General features: G+C 48.9%; 1 protein-coding gene across 2 annotated transcripts in view; it reads right to left on the bottom strand.

Annotated features, from left to right (window-relative positions):
* Positions 1-20,510, bottom strand: part of HUWE1 (HECT, UBA and WWE domain containing E3 ubiquitin protein ligase 1) — a 1,655,742-nt gene that overhangs the window by 1,484,526 nt on the left and 150,706 nt on the right. For both annotated transcript variants that reach the window (XM_078664564.1, XM_078664565.1), the window contains one exon: positions 7,207-7,254. In XM_078664564.1, the coding sequence (XP_078520690.1) occupies positions 7,207-7,254 (48 nt within the window). The remainder of the gene's footprint in view (positions 1-7,206; positions 7,255-20,510) is intronic.

Below are 20,510 nucleotides of genomic sequence, written 5' to 3'. Positions count from 1 at the left end.
TTTCTCTGCGGCCTGCTAGTCGTCGAGCGTTTCGGCCGCTCTTTTCGGCGGCGTCAACGTCGAAACTTTCTTCGGCTCCTTTTCTTTCGAAGTCGAAGGCCCTTTTTCGGGGGCTTGCTTCGATGACCTTTGCTTTTCGCTGGTCTTAGGCCTCCGGGAGTCCTTCTCTGAGGATCCGCTGGGCTCTTTCGGAGGATGCAGCTTCGGTCGTCGATTTGTTCGGCCCCGGTGCTCCTTTCGAGGCTCTGGGCTCAGACTTTCGGGAGTCTGCCTCTGGCTTTCGAGACCCTGTGGGGGTTTTCGGGGTCGTAGACTCTCCTACCTTGTCAGGCGTTTTCTTATCGGTCTCTGCGACCGTGAAGTCATCTGGGCCTTCGGCGATGTGGTCCTAGTCGTCGGTGGAGAGGCCAAGTTCATAAAGCGTCGGGCTTGGCCCTTGCCCTGCATCGTGTGGTGAGCTGTCCTCTGTCTCTCTCGAACTCGGAGTTTCTTCGGCTTGAAGACGGAGCAGGCGTTGCAGTCTCTGCTCTCGTGGTCGATTGGCAGGCAGAGGTTGCAGACCGGGTGCTGGTCCTTCTGTGCGAACTTGTGGTGGCAGTTCTTGCAGAATTTAAAGGGTGTCTTGTACATCCCTGCGCTCAGGGGGCCCCCTGTGTGCGCATTCCTCCAAGGACGTCTAAGATTTCGAATTTCTTTCCTTTCTTCGTCGTCTCTTCTCTAATGGTCCTCTTCTCTCGATCTTCTCAGGTCTTCACCGTTGAAGAGATGCTGTATTTCCTCCTTTTCTCCTCCAAAACTTCTGGAGCTTCACGTGACGATCCAGACCCAACGGCGGAAAAAAGAATCTGAAGATGGCGCCCAAGGGTGGTAGCTTCCGCCGGAAGCACGCCGACGTCACCGAAGGTACACCAAATGGTGGGACGTCGACGCCCACCTGGGCTACGGCAAAAAAAAGAGAAAAAAGACTACAATTCCGGACCCAACCACCAGATTGCGGAATATGCACAGCATAGTGAATCCAGAAAGATTCACGCTGCAAAACTGGACGTACTGGACCCAGGAATTAAATCAGGGTTGGATAAGGGCCCAATGAAGAACCCAACCACTGATCTGGCTGTGCAATGTGTATGACCACGTGGAACTTCCACACTTCTCCTAGAAGAACCCATCCACTGTCAACTGGCTGTGCAGTGTGAATGACCATGCCGAACTTCCACACTTCCTAGTCTCTAGAATGCGTGAAGTTAAGGAATACATAAAAACTTTTTTCTCTTTTAATAGTACTTTGATTGGACAAAAGTGATAGAAACAGTCAGCACATTATTTTAATATTGCACATATGGTTTTATTGGCCTGCTGTTAGAGGGGGAGTGGGGAGGGGTTGTTCCTGTGTTTTATACTGTAAAGATTTTAAGTAATCGCACAGTTTAATAAAAAATCTTTACTAGTGCTGGAGGTAACGGTGTCACCCTACGGGGCGATGTCATTTCTGTGGTAATCAGTCTCTTCTTAATAGAAACCCTGACTTTTTGAATCATCGACGGCGTAGTCTATGGTGTCGATGAAGGAATCGTCGCCGGAGAAAGAAGCGCCATCAACGGTGGATGGTCGTCGACTGAGGGCTGATAGTCGACGAGGTAGACGTCAAAATCATAGTCGCCGTCATAGACATTGTCGTCGTCAACGTAGTCTTAGTCGTCGGTGACGCCATCGTCGGCGTCATCACCGTCGACGTAGAGGTTGTCAATTTCGTCGACGACAGAGGTAGGATGTACCATTGGCGAAGTCAGACAATGTCGTCAGCGAAGCTCTCGACAACGGGCCCGTCGACGGAGCTGTAGTTGAAACTGGCTGGATTTTGGATGTCATCATCTACGTACCTGAGGAAGTCGTCGTCAACTGACGGATTTTCATCTCTCCTTTGGTCTCCTGAGGTGTACTTGCAGGTTTCATGAAAATGTTCTGCTTTTCCAATGGTGAAGAGGTAGTGGAAGGGGCTTGACTTGCCTTCTTAGCAGAAGAAACCTCAGGAACCGGTGTGAGAAGTTGGCCTGATATATGATGCTCACTAATTCTAGTGATCACCTTGTATCAGTCCAAACAACCCTTATGGTGATTGGTTGTAAGTCAACCTGATAGACCAGCTATCCTAGTAGCGTGGACAAAAGCAGTCTTTAGGCTAAACTCTTTTGGCATGTGAAGCCAGCTGTTTTACCACAATATAACCCCTTGAATACCAGATGAAAGGACACCACACAGGTTGTTATGAAAATAACGATATATTTATTAACAACAACACCTCTGAACTCTTTATGAGGTCAGAGGGCTAAGCACATGACAATACTACAAAAGAAATACGAGTTCGCACAATATCTACACAAGTGCCTTAGGGGCACGACAAACCATATACTCAAAACAATGGAATGCGAGGAAGGAAAGTACTGTAAGGAGATCCAGAGGCTGGAGGATCGGTGGGACTACGCTACAAACTAGGTAAGTAAGGAGCAGGAGGCCCACGGGACTCACGTGCAGTGGAAACTCTCACGCAGGATGCGTACCAATGTCTATGGATGCTACAGTTTACAAAGTTACGGATTCCGGACGAACCCGGCTGGATGGGGGGAAAACAACAGTGGACCTGGACACTAGGATAGTGGACACCGACGTCAGCACCTAGAAGCTTTAGTTACCTAACCCACAGGCTGCGGGTGCATAGGGCTGAAGTTGCGTCGGGTTTGCTGCGTTGATCCCGGTGATGCCTGAAACAAGAAGTTGCTGGCAGGCAGCCAGATGGAGGAGTCCGGTGGTTCAAAGGATGGAACTAGGAAGAAGGAAATCCTGAAAAGGAAGGGGACAGAGTCTTGGTCACTAGCCAGTGACTGTGCTGGAACCAGGAGGGAACCAGATGCTGTCGCCGCGTTCAGGTGGAAGAAGGGTCGCTTCTCTCGGTAGCTGCGCGGACCAGGATCTGTTCTTCTCGACCAGGCTGGAGGCACGAGCTGTCCCACGTAGTCTGCTGCTGTTGGCGGTGTCGGATCGTCGATCTGGACAACAGGCCTTGGCTAATGCAAGCCACGCGGTGGAACAAAGATGGCGTCTGGTGTGGACCAGGAGGGTCCGGGGTGCTTCTCTTTCACAAGGAAGCAAGGGCCAGTCTGGGGGACCAGACTTGCAGTGTCGAAATCTTTGGGTCGTCGTCTCAGAGGTCACTAGCCAGCCGGCAAGTGGCCAGACAACAGGAAGGGCAGCAACCAGGCAAAAGGGCCCCACGCAGATCACGAGGATGCTGGGGGGCTGGTCTTTGGTGCAGGAGCTGCGTCGGTGGGGGGCTTCTCAGTCCCCAATGCACTCACTCGAGGAACCCTCAGGGGTCGTGCTGGAAGCGCTGTGCAGGTTTCTTCAAGATGGCCGTCTCCACGTTGCTCTTCGCACCCACGGGTCCCAGCTGTGCTGTGGATGTGGGTAGAGGTCAGAGGTCTGGAGGTCCGGGTTTTGTCGAGCTGGGTCGTCGGATTCCGGGTTGGAAGGACTTTTCAGCAAACCGCACAGGAGCTTGATGGTGCCTGCGAAGCAGGATGGTCACTCCCTGACCATAGGGGAGATTCTTCAGTCTTCTGGTGTCCAGGAGGTCGAAGGTCAAGAGTTCTTCGTGGAAGTTGTCAAGAGTAATCTAATCTGGAATGGGACCAGCTCCTACCTTTATTCAGCTAAAGGGGGCTGCACTACGACTAGGTCCCTCCCCTGGGTGGGACCAGGAAGGGGGGTGGTTACACCCCCTATCCTTTGTCCAGTTTCCCGCCAGAGCTGGGGCTGGAGTGCCCCAGCAACTGGTTGGAACCGGTGTATGCACAGGGCACCTTGTGTGGCCCAGGCATGTCTCATTCCTTTCAGCCTTGGCCTACCTAATACACAAAATCCTGTCTGGGGTGGTGCTAGCACCTCCCAAGGCAGGAAACCCTTTGTCTGAGTCTCCCTTGCTGGAAGGACTCCCAGCAGCAGGAGGTCAGACTTGTGTCTGTGGTGGCAGCATCCATTTTGTGATGCTGAGGCTCGAGTTAACTTTAACCGGGGTTCACAGTTACATACATGTCGTGTCCCTCTAGAAGGGTGGAATGCTACCCCCGTCGCCAGATTGGGGAGGGGGTAGTATCCCAAATCGTATGACACCTTACTCGACATGTTTTGATAATGCTATGCCAAAGTTAGCATTTAACCGCGAGGATTATAATGCACTTAAAAGTATATGGTATAGCGTTATCATGGAACAGCTATAAGGACTTGGTTCCGAAAGCTGCAAACGGGCTCAGTTCATGCCAGAGCACCATCTCACATAATTCCAAGCACTCTGCCTTCAGGATTGATAAGGCCTGCCATAGGAGTGACTGATAGGAATATATGTGTCCATTTTAGGGTTAGATATAGGAATACTATATCTAAAGCAAAGGGTGATTACACCACCATGCCCCAGCTGTCGTGCAGCCAGTTGTGTCGGTTTTGGATGGCCAGCCAGGGGTGGCATAATACATGCTGCAGCCCCTGGTAGGCCCTGGGTACACCTATGCCCTGGATACCTAAGGTATACTGTACAGGGACTGATAAGGTGGCCCAGTACCAATTGGTAAATGCACCTAGGGTACATGGTTGTAATTTAGAGAGAGAACAGCTAGGCTGTGGGTCTGATTAGCAGGCCCACAGCCAGGGAAAGTCGTAAATCAGTGAAGCAAAAAGCAAAAATCTGGGGTGGCCATGGGATTGCAGACCCCACTCTCCTACAACCCGTCCCTCCCTCTTTTTTACACCTTGGTGAGGAGATTTTTTGGGACTAAGCCTTCTAGACCCATCAGAGGTCTTTTGAGAGGCCTTAGCAGGGGGTTCAGAGGACGTTTAAGGGGAAGACCTACCCCTTTTTGTAGACCTCCTCGAAGATGTTGCTGAGGAGGAATCTTCACGGACACTAGAAAATGCTTCTGACTTCATCTTCTGTAACCAAGTCAGAAGTCTTCCTTCCCAGTCTCTAAGAGTCTTAGTAGAGAAGGTCCTGCAGATCTTACAATCAGTGGCCTTGTGATCCGGGTATAAGCAATAAATACAGTCTGTGTTTCTTCAATATATAGCCTTTTCTTTGAGCAGGTAGCACAGGCCTTGAATAAAGCTCTTTTCTGACATCCTGTAGAGAGATTAAGAGTAGAAAACCAAAGTTGAAAAGAAAATTGAGCAGAGCTCAGTGGAGACTCCCTTAGCACAACGTGCGGTAGAACATCTGAGGCTCTCAGGAGGGTTCTAGGGGGCGAGGCTAATCTGATTGGTTGTTGCAAGTTTTTGGTCTCTTTTACAAAAAGAGGTGGATAGACTACAAAATGAGATGAGGCCTAGGCCTTACTTTCTCTTTTGTACCTACTGCTATGGTATTTTTTTCTTTACCGAGGCTCCCAAGCTGACGGGGAAAGATACAAAGCATGGGAATCTATGAAAGTTACAATACTGGGGAAAGCTTTGATTGGCAGTCCACCATACTGCTTTGGCGAAAGTCCTTTAAATACTTGGGTATATGGATTACCCTCCTTCCCGAGCTGGACTGGTCCCGAAACGTGGCTCCATTGGTTAAGAAGGCCAAGGAAGACCTCCATAAATGGAAAGCATTACGTTTGAACTCCCTGGGGAGGGTGGCACGGTTTAAAATGATAATCCTTCCCAGGTTTGTCGATGTTCTTCAAAATGTCCTCTTCTGTTTTCCTAGGATCTGGTTCCAGGAACTGGACAGTTTAGCCAACAAGTTCCTTTGGAACGGAGGGAGGGCACGCCTGGCTCTGTCTGCATGCCGGATTCCCTCCTTTGACGGTGGCATGGGAATGACACATTCATATTTATATTTTTTGGGCTGTACATCTCCTGGTGGTCCACGACTGGTTCAATGGTGGCTGGTCTGACCCCAGCCTACAGGCTTGAGATGAGTGAGCTGGGGCTACCCCAAATCCAGGCTATGATGTACAGGAGGCCCATTCCATCCCGCATGCCTGATGTGACACTCCGTGTTTTTGGCCTGGCGGTCCTCGTTGCGCCACACCAGCTGGGTGCATAAGCTGACCCAATGTACGCCCCTCTGGCATGGGGCCTGGCTCCGAGAGGTTAGTGGGCTACAGGGATTTAAAACATGGGACCTCAGTCACCTCACAGCTAGGGGATGTATGGGCTAAAGGCCATATGCTTTCAGGCGCTCTAAACCCGCTATTCCCAACATTTGTCCCAATTCTATGAGTACCTGCAGATGCGACATTCCCTCCAAACGCAACATCAGGGACGACACAAGGCTCCCCGAATATAGCCCCACTGAGGCCCAGACGATGGGAGCCTTAGACAAGGGGGGGGCATCTCCCACATATACCGCACCTTAGTTAATAACACCTCCACCTCCTTGGATAAGTTGAGGGAACAGTGGGTGGAATGGGTGGGCCCTCTCGACAAGGTGGACTGGTGCGATGCTCTTATGGCCCCCAGGATAGTCACCAGCTCAGCCAAACTTTCGTTGATTCAGCTGTACTATTTGCACGCTGCGTACCTCACTCCCTTACGCCATCATCAAGCGGGCTTGCGCCCGGACGCATCATGTGCGAGATGTTATCAGGCCCCGTCAGACTTCCACGTGGTTTGGTCGTGCGCCTGCTTGGAGCAATTCTGGGGGGCTATCGAGGTGGAATTTACAGAGGTGCTGGGCTGGGAGGCTACCCACGATCCCAGTCACTCCTTACTGGGGTTCACGGATGGGCTGGACGGGTCCAGAAATGAGAAGTTTTTCTTTAATACAACTATGATTGTAGCCAAACGGGACTTAGCGGCGACTTGGAAATGTCCTGATCCACCTGACCTTGGGCGGATAGGATAGAGGGGTGGACTGGTGCGCGACCCAGGAGAAAGTCCTGTACATGGCAAGGGGGTGTGGCAAATACACCCGGGGGGAGGGGAGGAGGGGGGGGAGTGGTTGGGTACTGTGGAGGGTTCTGATTAATTTGATTTCATCCCGTACCTGTGTACTTTTGACGGGGTTTGTGAATGTGGGTTGCATTGCCTACAGGATCGTAATTGTGTTAATGATATCCGTGCATTTTCTGAAATGTTTCATGTTTGCAAACAATAAAAACTTGATCAAAATGTTTCAGCAAGTCAGTCAACCCAAATAGATGAACATGAACACTAAGGCAGGTTTCTTACCTTGTCTAGTTGCTCTATGTGAATGTAATGTAGTGTGTTGCTTGAAGTCTGCAAAGACAAGAAAAGGAAGAGAAACATGTTAAAAACATCGGAAGAGATAATGCATTTGTTTTCTGCAGCAGATTATAAAATTAACCCTTTTTTCAAAACCCCAGTTTGGTAACTATTGCAAGAGCCTAAGCAAGACCACATACACAGAAAAAAGCAGGTTGCACATTAAACGTTTTCCTTGGAAGGAGCATAAAACAAATTCTGCACACAAAGCAACTGGTTTCACCTACAGAAAACAAAGATTATCAGACTTTTGTGTCACGAAAACCAGCTAATAGCCACATAAATCACCTCTACTGGATCAATCGTCTAAAGATACATCCACAGTGGTAATAAAGGCAGCAAGCACACCAGTCTCCCATTGTGAACCTCTGACAAAGGGTGAGCAATTATCAAGAAGCATCATACCAAAGAACCTGGTGAAAAAACGCTACTTACTTTCCTAGTCAGGTCTGACTAAAAGGAATCACAATGAGAAACTTCACATAGCCTCCGACCCAGCTTACCAATATCTATGCTGAAACATGCCACAAAAACCTGCTCAACTTCTGGTTAAAATCTTACATAATGATCATAAACAAGAATAAAACCACCCTACAACACCAAAACCTAAAAACAGTTGTATGTGATTTCATACAATAACGATTTCATGGAATACCATTACTGAAAAATCATTGAATCTAAACTGTGTAATGGAAATTCAGAATGAACAGCTTTTACCTTTTCGTAGAAACCAATTAATAGAATATCTTTTTGGTCGAAACTGGTTTTTGAATGCTTATTCTTTAAGTGTAAATGCATCAGTGGTAGGTCTTACTTTCAGAAAGTTGTTAAATTTTATTTCAGTGCTTTACTTCAGGGGACATTATTTCATTTTATATCTAACATTTTCAAACAATTACTTTGGATGCTTTTAATTCCCTGAGCACGCACTACCTGTAAATACCATTCATCACCGATCCCTAAAACCTCTCACCACACCTAAACTGCACTCATCCCTTAAGCCTAAAAGCATATGCTACCCTAAAAATCCACCATCTCCGATATACAAACCCGCATCTCCACACATTACTGAACCCTAAAACCCCTTTCTACATATAAACCCCACTAATACAATACCCCTTAAAACAGTTCAGGAAACCTAAATTTCACCCATTCCTGAACCCTAAAAAATCCTCATCGCCCTTAAACGCCAGCCATCCGTGACCCCTTAGAGCTCACCACATACTACTCATCCCTTAACCTTAAAACCCCTTTCTACAACTAAATGACACCCATGTCTGAATATATAAAACCCCTCACCACCCTAAACTCTACCCCATCCTGAACCCTAAAACCCCTCACCCTGACACTCCACCCATCCCCAAGACCAAAAATCCTCACACCCCTAAACACTCCTCTGTGAACCCTAAAACCCCTCATATTTAACCTGAAGCGAGTTAGCAAAAATCTATCATAATCACTAGGGACCATCAGAATATATGGCTGGATATGCTCAAAGGCCAAGGTGAGACGGTGTGATTGGACCGTGGATTTATCCATTTCAATCATAATTCCAGTTTTTAGGTCCTTTCTAGAGACGTTGCATAAGGTATGGGGATCGTTCTAGTATTCCTGAGGGCCTAACTGGCCTAAGAATGATTTAACATTCTAGCCATCTCATAATTTTTACTCCGTCAAGCCCCATAACGTCTTAATAGAAGGCGATTAAAAACGGACTAGTCTGTGGTCCAACCCTTATACCAAAGGAGGACGGGCTGGGTTTTAATCATGTCCTCCAGATCGGGTAAACAGAGTTCGGCATGACAGATGAAGTTGGACGTGCTTTCAGGTACAGACAAAAAAGGTATTTAAGGAACATATTTTCTGCCGTTTGTAGTGGGTTAACGTTGGAAAACCCCCAAATTCCTGCCCCATAGATAGCAACTGCAATGCATTTTGCCTTGTATATGTGGGCGTTTTCCTAATTTTCTGCTGAAATTAGCTAAAGCCATCAGTGCCTTACTAAAGAGAAGCCTTCTAGATTTAACTGCACTAGTCCAGGATACTGATCAATCAAATAATAGCCCGGAGTTACTTTCAAGCACCTTCAGGGACCATCCCTAAAGTGCAGAGTGCTTCAGGGCAAGGCAGGGACTCGGGCGAAAGTGCTCAGTGCTGGTTCCTTGGTTTGCGGTCTACCACGTGGCGGGACCACCGGCGTTGCTTTCAAGCCCCTCCAGTGACAGTCCTTAAAGTACAGCATGCTTCAGGGCAAGGCAGGGACTCGGGCGAAAGTGCTCAGTGCTGGTTCCTTGGTTTGCGGTCTACCACGTGGCGGGACCACCGGCGTTGCTTTCAAGCCCCTCCAGGGACAGTCCTTAAAGTACAGCATGCTTCAGGGCAAGGCAGGGACTCGGGCAAAAGTGCTCAGTGCTGGTTCCTCGGTTTGCGGTCTTTTCTTACTCAGTAATATACCTGGATACTACTCTGGGACATGTCCTGTAAACAGGAAAGCAAAAATCGTTTTGGCTAAATCGTACAATTTTAAAGAATTTCTTTAGATTTTCAAACTCCACACTTTTCCAAGAAAAACAGTCAATGTTATCCTATGGAGGAAAATGGAGTTATCAGTTTTGTGGTAAATCTTTGGTAGTTGGAGTTGAAGTTCTGGGGGTAGACCCAGGGATCCCCCAGGGTCAAGGATGCACTCTAGTTACACCCTCAGCAGCACTAGGGCGGCCGGATGCAGAGTGCGGAGACCCAATGTTATCCAATGGGGGATAGGGGGCCTCTGGTTGGTGGCTGCTGATGAGCAGGCCACAAGGTTGTGGGAGCCAAGCTCCTGGTGTTAGGCTTGGTGCAAAAGGGGATCCTGTTTAACCCAAAAAGTGCACCCGCAGCGGTGCAGGGGCAGCTGGGTGCAGAGTGCTGTTTTGGCATTGGGTGCCCTGTTTTCAATGGGGATTTTCGGTTTTGGTTTCTCAGCTGCAGGCTCTGACCAGGAAGACTTCCGACAGGAACCGACAGCTGGGCAGGTAAGTTGAAGGGCTCGGGGACATAGGTGCACCTCGGGTTCTCTTCAAGGGCGCAGGGCAGCTGGATGCAGGGGTGTCTTTTGAGGTTAGATTTCACCTTACTGGGCCACTCGCGGGGAGGGGTTTCTGTGCAGAGGCTGCAGGTGACATCGGGGAGTCCTGGAGGGGTCAACCCACAGTGGACTGACTCTGGAGCGCTGGGGACCTTGCTGGGACCGGTGCGTCACTCGAACTCGGGCAGTAGGCGACGGGTGTATGGTGGTTCCAGGCGTCCGGTTTCTTTTTCCTCAGCAGGGTCTGCGTGGTTCTTTGGTACATCTTCTGAACAGAGCTGCTGTTCACAGGAGATCTGGTCTTTGTTGAAGGCAGTCAATCCTCCCAGGGGTTCTGGAGGTCGCTGGCTGCAGGACAAGACTATTTTTGGCACAGGATCTCCGGAAACTGCAGAAGGGCTGGGACCAAGTCATTTGTTCTCTGCAGTTTCTTCTGCTGGGCGTCTTTTCGTCCTTTTTAGGTCTCGCACCTGCGACGCAGTGCGAAGCGCTGTCGCAGCGAGACCTATAGTCGTCGACTGTGCTTTCAAGGGCTTGCAAGGGATACAGGAGGTGGGCACGTGCAGGCTGGATCGGGATGAGAGCGTTCACCACGTAAGGCCACGCGCTGTGCACATCTCCTGTCTCCCTTCAGTCTAGGCAAGGCAGCTGCATGCGGCAAGAAACACACATACACGTGCACCAGCCGAACCCAGCCAGTGCACCTGTACTTATCTCACTCAGAGACACACACACACCATGCGACCCTGCAGCTTTCCCTCCCTCTGGCGTTTCAGGCCACGCTCTCACCTAAGTGCCCTTCTGATGCACGGTCATTAGCCCACGCTCTGACTCGGTCCGCTCTTTTTTTTACTTTAGGCGCTTTGGCGGCCCCCTCCCTACGCCGCACCAGCCACGCAGCACTTTGTAAAGGGCTACCACGGTCACGATCTCCATGTAACGCCGACGTGCACGCTCTCGCCGTGCCTACGACGCTCGGGTGCACTTTCACTTTCCCTTGGTTTTTTTGTCTCGTACTGAAGTTCATACTTGTATTACCTAAACCTATTGCAGTGATTGAAGACAGAGAAGCTTACCTTTTATTCTGCACTGGGCCTTTCAATGGCATCTATTGAGAACCCTTCACTACATGTGTTATGCACCTAGCAGGTACCGCTGCAAATAACCTCTGCCCCATGCTAAAGTAAACACAAAGCAGTTTGAGGCCAAATCAACAGGGCCAGAGGGACAGGGTGTGCATTGGTCTGAGTCCACTGTGCACTTAGCAGCGTTTGGTCCCATTGTCTTCGCTGGAAGAGCAGCCAGGCCCAGGTGCTCCTCAAACAACCCCACCGTCAGCAGCAACACAGCGGAGCCTCGGACCATCCAGGCCGGGCCGATCTCGGATGTGGAAGGGGCTTACGCTATGAGTGTACCATCACTGACCCATGAGAGCTGGTAGCATCTCAGAGCTAACACCAACAAATGGCGTGTCTCAACTCCTGCACCACAGGTGCGGTCATATGTGAATGTTTCCTGTGTAAGTCTGACATTTTTTGTGTGTAAGCATATGATCAGTGTTGCTGTGTGTTGAAGCATGCGTACTTGTCAGTGTTTTCTGTGCATGCAACTCAGTGTTTTCTGTATGTATTTTAACTGTGTCCATTTCTTTTATTTACTTAAGATGTTTTGCAAAGCGATATTTGTGTTATGGCAGGTCACGACAAGGCTCAGCGCACAGGAGCAGTAGCTTTTACCCCCTGCTGAATAGTTGTTGGGGAGCAGCAACGTCTGCAGCAAACCCGCTCATCTGCCTTTTAAGAGGTCCAAACTTGAGTTCGGAGCTCGTCCTGCAGAAGAGGTACATAAGTGAACGTGTTCGGTGCCTGCATTTTATGTGTGAATGCACGCAATAATACAGATGAGGGTTTGATCCGCTGTACTTTATTTTCAAATGGCATTATACAGGCAAAGCGTTAATCGATCGCTAATATGTCCAAGTTTCACCAGTCTACAGGAAATTTTGCTCAAAATGCCTCAATAGCTTTTTGTCAGATTTAGAGCAGCATGCTCAGGCCAGGTCAGAATGGCGGGTGATGGAAGTGTATGGCATTTTCTGGTGCATAAAAATATTTCCAGATGCCAGTTAGCAAAAATTACTCAATAGATTTATACCGAGCTCTGCATTAAATTCGTGCCTGTTCTTATCATTCTTCTGTGGTTTTGGTGCAAAATTGCACAGCAGATTTTAATGCATAACCATTTAGAAACCGTAATAATATCAGAATGGAGACTGTAATTTTGACTCAGTTTCAGAGTCTCCCGCATGTCATGAATGCTGAGATTAAAGGTTTCTTTAAAAACTTGAATGCCATGCTCCTTTATCTACAACATAAGTGATCCCTTTACGCGCTTTGCAGGGACCTGGGCTATAGGGACGTTGCTCAGGGCTCAGCTGCTTCCATCTGTTCTTCTCATGACGAAGCCAAGGTTCGCCTTTTGAAAGTGCGGACAGTAGGGTAGAGTTTGTGAAGAATAACTTATTTCCGGTTGGTGCCCGTCATCTGCAGAGGAGTAGCCTTCGCTCGTTCTATACCTCCTTTCATTTTGCTCTCAACAGTTCATATGTTTCAAGACTGTTTACATCTACTTCTTGTGATAGGGTGTGGTCAGGTGGATGAGAGAGCCCCATAATCTGGTGGCGCTGCCAGAGAAGGATTGGTTCGTGTTTTCGAGGTGGAATTTAGAGTTTTGTGAGTCTTGGTCAGTGCCTGGGATTTTCAGTTCTTGAAGAGGTACCAGGCTAAAGTGGAATGCTGAACTTTAGTGATGCAGGTAGTTTTAAATTGACATCTTGCTTCTGTGAGAAGCCACAGAAAGAGGGAAGTGTAGAATGGTGCGGATTTTGAATTTCTTGTGTCCTGCTACTAAGCTGGGGTACGCATGAAGGGCTGCTCTGGGAGGATCTAAGTGAACTTCGCGAACATTACCCTGTCCCGAAGGGGATGGGTAGATCACAAGCACTTCAACATCATTTATAGGTCACTGAATCTGCTGACGTTGCAGCCCGCCGGAAACTGGTTAGGCGAGGCTTTATAAACCTACATGGGTGTTTAACCAACAGCAATACCATAACGTTGTAGGTAGTTTATCCACCATTACCACGGTGTGTAGGTAGTTTTTCACATCACAATTTATGGTCCTGATGAATTGCCATAGACCCAGTAGGGCAGTCAAGGCAAGAAACATGTTGGAATAGAGTCACTTTATTCTGATCCATTGAGCCAGACAAAGCCGCCTTCCTTTTTTCTTTTAATCAGGTAGGAACCAGAGCCTGATACATTTTATTGGTTGGCCTAACCTGTTTTAACATTCAAGTTTAACACACACCTACACCTTCTAGGCCCCTCACTCACACTACACAGATTGGCAAGGAACAAAATATCTCTGCCAAAGAGCCACTCATTGGGTGCCCATTGGGTACTGCAGCGCCAACCCAACGAGGAGCAGGCCCAATGATGAAGCATGACACCTAGCTGGCTGGGTGAGTGAGTGAAGGCCCTAGCTCCGAAGGAAGGAATTTCCCTCCCGGACCCACATTATTGGTTTAAGGTGTCTGGTATAACTGTCCTCCCGGCAGGCATTCCTTGTATTTCTCTCTCTCCACTTAACCCTTTAGGAACAGCATACTTTTCTTTTGACTATAACTTGCGGAATTTCCCATGTCGAGGATGCAGAGCGCGTCAACCATGACATACAGAATTGCAGTCTTAGTGCTTTGGTCCTGATGCAATCCGGATTGACTGGAGGCAAGGAGCCTGTTGTCTTGGATGTAGGATAAAGAAACAAAGAAAACACTCTGCCTAAGTAATTCTTTATAAAGTGCAATATGTCACTGATATATGCAAAACAGTCCTAGGTAGGGTACCTTTCACAATAATAGTACAAACAAGCATTTACAATGCAATAGGTCTCGCATTATTAAAGTTTCAGCTATTTGCATTGTGTTAGACCCGTCCTCCTTGGCGTGGGCCTTCTTCCGCCCAGAACCCCAAACCGCCACCTGTGCGAGGCCACCACCCGGGCAACCCCGTCATCTGTCCTCCCTACAACCCCCCCAGATCCCAGAAGACTAGTGGCCACCTCAGCAGGGCACCCCCAACCCCCCCCCCCCCCCCCCCAGTAGCAGGAAGCCTAGTGCCCAGGCCCAACGATAGAAACCGGGGTCCACCAGTGCCTCCCCCCACAGGGTCCCCACTCCAGAGAAACCTGAACCCCCCCATCGACCCCTGCCCAGCTGTGGGTCGCGATACTCTTTCCAGTGAAAGGGGGCGGAGGAATTTCGGTTACACCTCCTGCCCGAAACGGCTCCGCTCCCTGCCGGGCGGCGGAGAGGCACACCTCCGGACTTCAAAGGCGACGAGTGCCAGATGGCCGGAGGCACCGACAATCAGCCTCAGACCAGAGGAGCCATCTAGGAGAGCTGAAACTTGAAAGGGGAGAAGAAAGATATAACAGGGTCAGTTGTATCTTGGAACCAGAGGGTCCTGCTGAAGTGTTCGCAGCCCGTCCGAGCAGAAGAAGGTCGCATCCCCATCCACAGACCCCCAGAGCCCAGCTGACTGGATCGCGGCTCCCCTGACCCCGTGAGGACGCTTCGTGCCCCCGACTCGAGCCCTGCTGACTCAGTCGCGGCTCGGGCCACCCTTGCCTCTGCCGAAGTAAGTCTCGTACCTGGAAGCGCTTGTGGACCTGCGCACTCCAGGGTACGCCTTGCCCCTGCCGGAGTACGTCTCGTACCTGGAAGCGCTTGTGGACCTGCGCGCTCCAGGGTACGCCGTGCCTCTGCCGGAGTACGTCTCGTACCTGGAAGCGCTTGTGGACCTGCGCGCTCCAGGTACGCCTTGCCTCTGCCGGAGTACGTCTCGTACCTGGAAGCGCTTGTGGACCTGCGCGCTTCAGGGTACGCCTTGCCTCTGCCGGAGTACGCCACGTCCTAAGGAGCGCCAGTAGACAGGGGCGCTTAAGGGTGTGCCCCATCACGGAGACCGGATCCTGTGACCCCTCGCGCTCCAGAGTCAGAGCAGTACTGGCCGGTCACCCCCAGGAGAGAGGACCCGACCTACAGAGTCCAGAAGTACGAGTCGTACCCGCGGCCCAGGGTGCAGACAACGTCAAGCGGATGAATCGCGGTGGCTGGTACGAGCTGTACACCAACCTGCTGCTCTAAATCCCCTCAGTATCACGCGACTCGAGGATTGTGAGTCGTACGCCTGATACCTCTACATTGCCGCCCTCCTTATCCAGTGGCTCGAGAGCCGTGCCCGGAAAACGTGACACCCATCCCCCAGACAAGGGGTCATAACCCCCACAGCCTTCCGAGTAGACCGGACTAGAGACTATCACGGAGAGACTGTGTACTTTGAGAATTCCCCCGAAGTCTCCTACGTATTCCCCCCATGAGGCCCGACCAGTCAAGAAAGAAAGCTGAACCCTAACCGAAGTGTACATACTCCCTGACCTGAGGCAAAGTCATTTATAAAGAACTTGTTTGTCTGCAACCTATTGGTGTGGTGTCCCTTTGTAGTGTGCTGGTGTCTGTGTACATGACCATAAGTGCGTAACTCTCCCCTCAGGGAGGTCTGACTAGTGTTCGGTGACGTTCCTGGAGGAGAGGGGTCCCGGGGCGGTTAGGAGTACTTACCTCTGTCCCCCAGAGACCTCCCCCCCTAACACATTGTAAATAACAATGTCTTTTATTGATTTGTTTTTAAAACCTGCAATCGGTACATAAACACGCACTTTGAACATATAGTCCTTGCTTATGATGAGCAAGGCTGGCAGTAAAAGACTGCCAGCCTTGCTTCTCGTAAGCATGGACTATAAGTACAAAGTGCTTGTTTACGCACCGATGCAAATGAATAAAAGGAATTGTCATTTACAATGCCAATAGCTCAAACTTTAATATTGCGAGACCTATTGCATTGTAAATGCTTGTTCTTCTTAGGCTTGAAAAGCCTTGGAGAGACGCTGGAGGAAGGACTATGCGCCGGCAGCAAGACGTACCTATAAACTAGCTATAAAAGGCCATCATGCCCTGTGTAAGGCCGCTCGGGCTGAGCACGCTAACACCACCATTTTAAAGTCACACAACAGCCCTAAAGTACTGTTTAAAGTGGTGAAAGAACTGCCAGGCACAACTTGCCAACCAGAATCACCGGGGTAAAATAAAGCGCAAAGCGAAGATCTGGCGGAATTCTTTGACAAAATAGACAAAATGTATGCGGAATTCAATAATATGACAACTAATGTGGCGTTGCTACCAGAGACTTTCGCCTCATCTTCAGATTGTACCACCATGACCCTGTCTCAGGACACAAATGATAGACCAGGCAACTCGCTCGATAACTGGTTACCCCTTGACACCCCTTCCTTTTGTCGTATTTTAACTAGTATCAAATCTGGCTCTCCTAAAGATCCCCTCCTGATCACCATTCTGCAAAAATTGGACTTACCAATTCTTAATACCATTATGGAACTCCTCAATGCCTCGCTACACGAAGCAATATTACCAGCGGCTTGGAAACATGCCATGGTCCTCCCCTTATTTAAAAAAAAAGTAAACTGTGTTCCAGAAGTTATGTAACTTTCGCCCGATCTCCTTACTTCCATCTTTTTCCAAATTCTTGGAAAACATATCAACCTCCAGTTGACGCAGTTTGTTAACTCCCAAAACATCCTACACTCATCTCAAACAGGATTTAGAGCGGGCTTCTCTACGGAATCCACGCTCTTGGGTGTCACTGCAACTATTCGCCAACGTGTTGATGAGGGAGATACTGTAACACTCATTACTGGAGTGCTGCTTTCGAAACTGTGTCCCATACGACTAAGAGTCTTACAATCTAGGGTGCTTTGTCGGATCAGCACTCAAGTGGCTGTCAAGCTTTTTGTCCAGCATGACCTTCCAGGTCTTTTCCACTATGGCAAGTTCTAAGGCCCATGCTTCCCAGTATGGAGTGCCTCAGGGCTCTATACTCAGCCCATTACTTTTTAACATCTATGTTAGCCCCCTGGCTACTATAGCTGAGGAGGCTGGCTGACTATATATTCATATGCTGAGGACACCCAGCTTATTTTTTTCCTGTCTTCCAAGGAGACCTCCAAACTGTCCTCTCTACAGGTAGGGATGCAAAAGATAGCTGGCTGGATGCATACAAATAGGTTGAAATTAAATGGAGGGAAAACGGAACTCCTTATCCTCAGTGGAAATAAAGCTCTCTGGGGTCCCCAGCATTGGCCACCTCAGATGGGTGATCTCCCCAAATAGTCACATTTTGTCCGCAAACTCAGTATAATCATAGATGAGAAACTGTCTATGAGACAGCAAGTGGTTAAGGTCGCTTCAACCTGTTTCACAATTTTAAAATGGCTCCAAAAAATGCTCTGGATGCTTCCACCTTCCAGGCAAAAAACTGATCCAGGCTACGATCGTGTCCAGACTGGACTACGGCAACGTCTTGTACCTGGGCACAAATAAGGCGGTGATTCGGAAGCTGACAGTGGTCCAGAATTCTGTGGCCAGAATTTTATGTCAGCTACTTAGAATGGCCTTTATCTCAGGTCCACTCCGCGACCTTCACTGGCTCAGGATGGAAAAATCGCCCCAAATTTAAAGCCCTCTGCTACATGCATAAGATCTAAGTTGGTACAGCACCACACTTACCGCCTTGGTACACCCGTACCTCCCTTCGCGTTTCCTGCGATCCACTAATCAGTTAAAATTTCAAGTCCTCAGGTTCAAAAAAGCACGTATGGGAGGACGGTCCTTTGCTTATTTAGATCCCTCTCTATTGAATTCATTCCCTCTTCAATTACACCACAGAAATTGCGTAAATGCCAAAAAACGTGGTCATTCAACCACTAGAGTTTTCCCTTCTTTCTAGCGCGGGGCCGTAGGCCCGGGAAACCTCCGGGTAGCTGTTGCGCCATATACGTATAATAGGTTGTGGAGATCTCCTTCCTTGGTTCAGGGCTGCCCCCTAAATACTGTATTTAGGGGGCGTTTTAGGGGTCTCTAGGTCAGGAGCCAATGGACTACTGACCTTTGTGTGACTACACCCTTGGTGTGCTCACCCCACATGGGGGAGTGAGCACAATCCCTAATCCTGATTAGGGAGTCCCTGCCATCTGTAAGGTGACGGGCACTAATGAGTGGGCTTCACCTCGCCTCCCCCACCTGAGTGGTGGATTTGGCAGAGGTGGGCACACCTTCCGGGCTGGCTAATTTTCCAGCCTGTCTTCCCGCCAAAAAGGAGGGGAGACAAGAAGGGGGCCTGCTCCTGACAGCAGAGGCTGGGAGTCGCATTACAAAGGCTGCCAGGCATTCGAAGCTCCCCTGCCACGGATGGCTCTTCCTGGCCTGGGGAAGGTGTGAACACCTCCACCCAGGAAAGGCTCTGTTTCTGGGCTCAGGGAGTGAAGGCTCCCACCTTAGGGGTCCAGAAACAGGTCTCGTGGTGGCAAGCTGGTGTGTGTACCACTCAGGGAATCCACCATAGGATGGTCGTTTTTCAGGGGTCTTCTCTAAGATGCCCTCTGAGTGCATTTTTCATTAAATCCTACACTGGCATAAGTGTCGGTTTATCTGCTGAGAAGTTTGATACCAAACTACCCAGTTTTCAGCACAGCCATCATGGTGCTGTGGAGTTCGTAATGACAAACTCCCAGCACCCTATACTCTTAATGGCATTACTGCACTTACAATGTCTAAGAATTGGTCTAGACACTGTAGGGGTACAGGGCTCATGCACCTGTGCCCTCACAACTGGTATAGTGCGCCCAACTAGAGGGGTGACTGACCCCTGCCAGGACAGTGGGTTGTAGGCATGGCACACAGTGTGCCATGTCGACTTCACGTTCTGCACCAAAACATGCAGCCTGCAAAGATAATGTGAGGGGGGGGGGTTGCTGCAACAGAAACCCGATTTCCTACACTCCCTTTCTGTAAACAGGCCTTTACATTGTCTTCTGATCTGGTCACATTTGCTGTGCATTCAAAGATAGAGGTCAAATGCCAGGCTTGGTTTTCCAAGGGAGCTTGGAGTTTACTTTTCTTTCTCTGACTTCAAAGAGGATTTATGGGACTATCTTGCTGTCAAAGAAAGCATTTTTTTCTAGCACACAACAAAGTTTACATGCCTGTAAATGAACTGCAGATATTCCCAGATGACACGGTCTTCTTAATTCTGAGTTTCTGCTTAGAGGATGTGGAATTGCTGGAGGTAACAAACCATTCCCTAGATCCTCAATGGAAGATGACCCTATCTTCTATTGCAAAGTGACACCTTTGTCTCTGGAACCCAACAACTGTGGAAAAAATGCTACGAAGTATTTACATTAACTAGGAAGATTTCAAGACGATGTTGAGCCAGTTACTCTTAATATCCCACATTAGCATGGGCTTCAAGCCTCAAGCCCTGAAGTACTACTTACATTAATCTCAGTAAAGAGACTCAAAGATATGCTCACTCTGACAACCATATACTTTCTTGACCTGATGGGAGACTTTGTTGGGCGTCATCTCAATACACAACATTAAGAGAACTTCTGGAAGGTGATTGTTTTTTCTTCTAGGAGGGGAGGGGAGGGACAGATCGTACAGACTTTCTAATGACACTAGATCTCTCCAGCTTCCTTGATGCTAAATTGTTAGCATGTCCATTGCCTGTTATAAAAAAGCATCTGTCTGATCTAGAGGCAACACTGCTTTCAGTAAGATATTTAAGTTTGGTGGCTTCTGTGATCGAGATCATATTTACTGTGATAAATAAATAGCTGTACCCACCCTAATCTCAGGTGGAGCCTACCCTGGTGCAGAGTTCCACAGTTAAGGGTCCCGGTTGGTGACTGTTTCAAGTCAGAGTTGTTTGCTTTACATAAACCCAGACTGACACAATGAATGTTTCTTCATGATGTTGCCCTTGTGCAACTCTTCTGCGTTTCTTTATAGTCTGCCACAGAAATTCATATCACAGGCATTTAGGCTACTTCCTCTCGCTTTATGATATTTCTGGGTACCAGTGAGGCTTAAATCTTCCCCAGGCTCCCCGATGCAAGTACAATGTACACGGATAACACTAGTAAGTCAAGTTGCAAATTAGCATCCAGGAGAGTTTTCTTTAATAGCTATAAGCACTAAATA

The sequence above is a fragment of the Lissotriton helveticus genome, chromosome 10 (assembly GCF_964261635.1).
Source record: "Lissotriton helveticus chromosome 10, aLisHel1.1, whole genome shotgun sequence".
NCBI classification, from domain to species: domain Eukaryota; kingdom Metazoa; phylum Chordata; class Amphibia; order Caudata; family Salamandridae; genus Lissotriton; species Lissotriton helveticus.
This window is presented reverse-complemented; position numbering and strand designations above follow the sequence as displayed.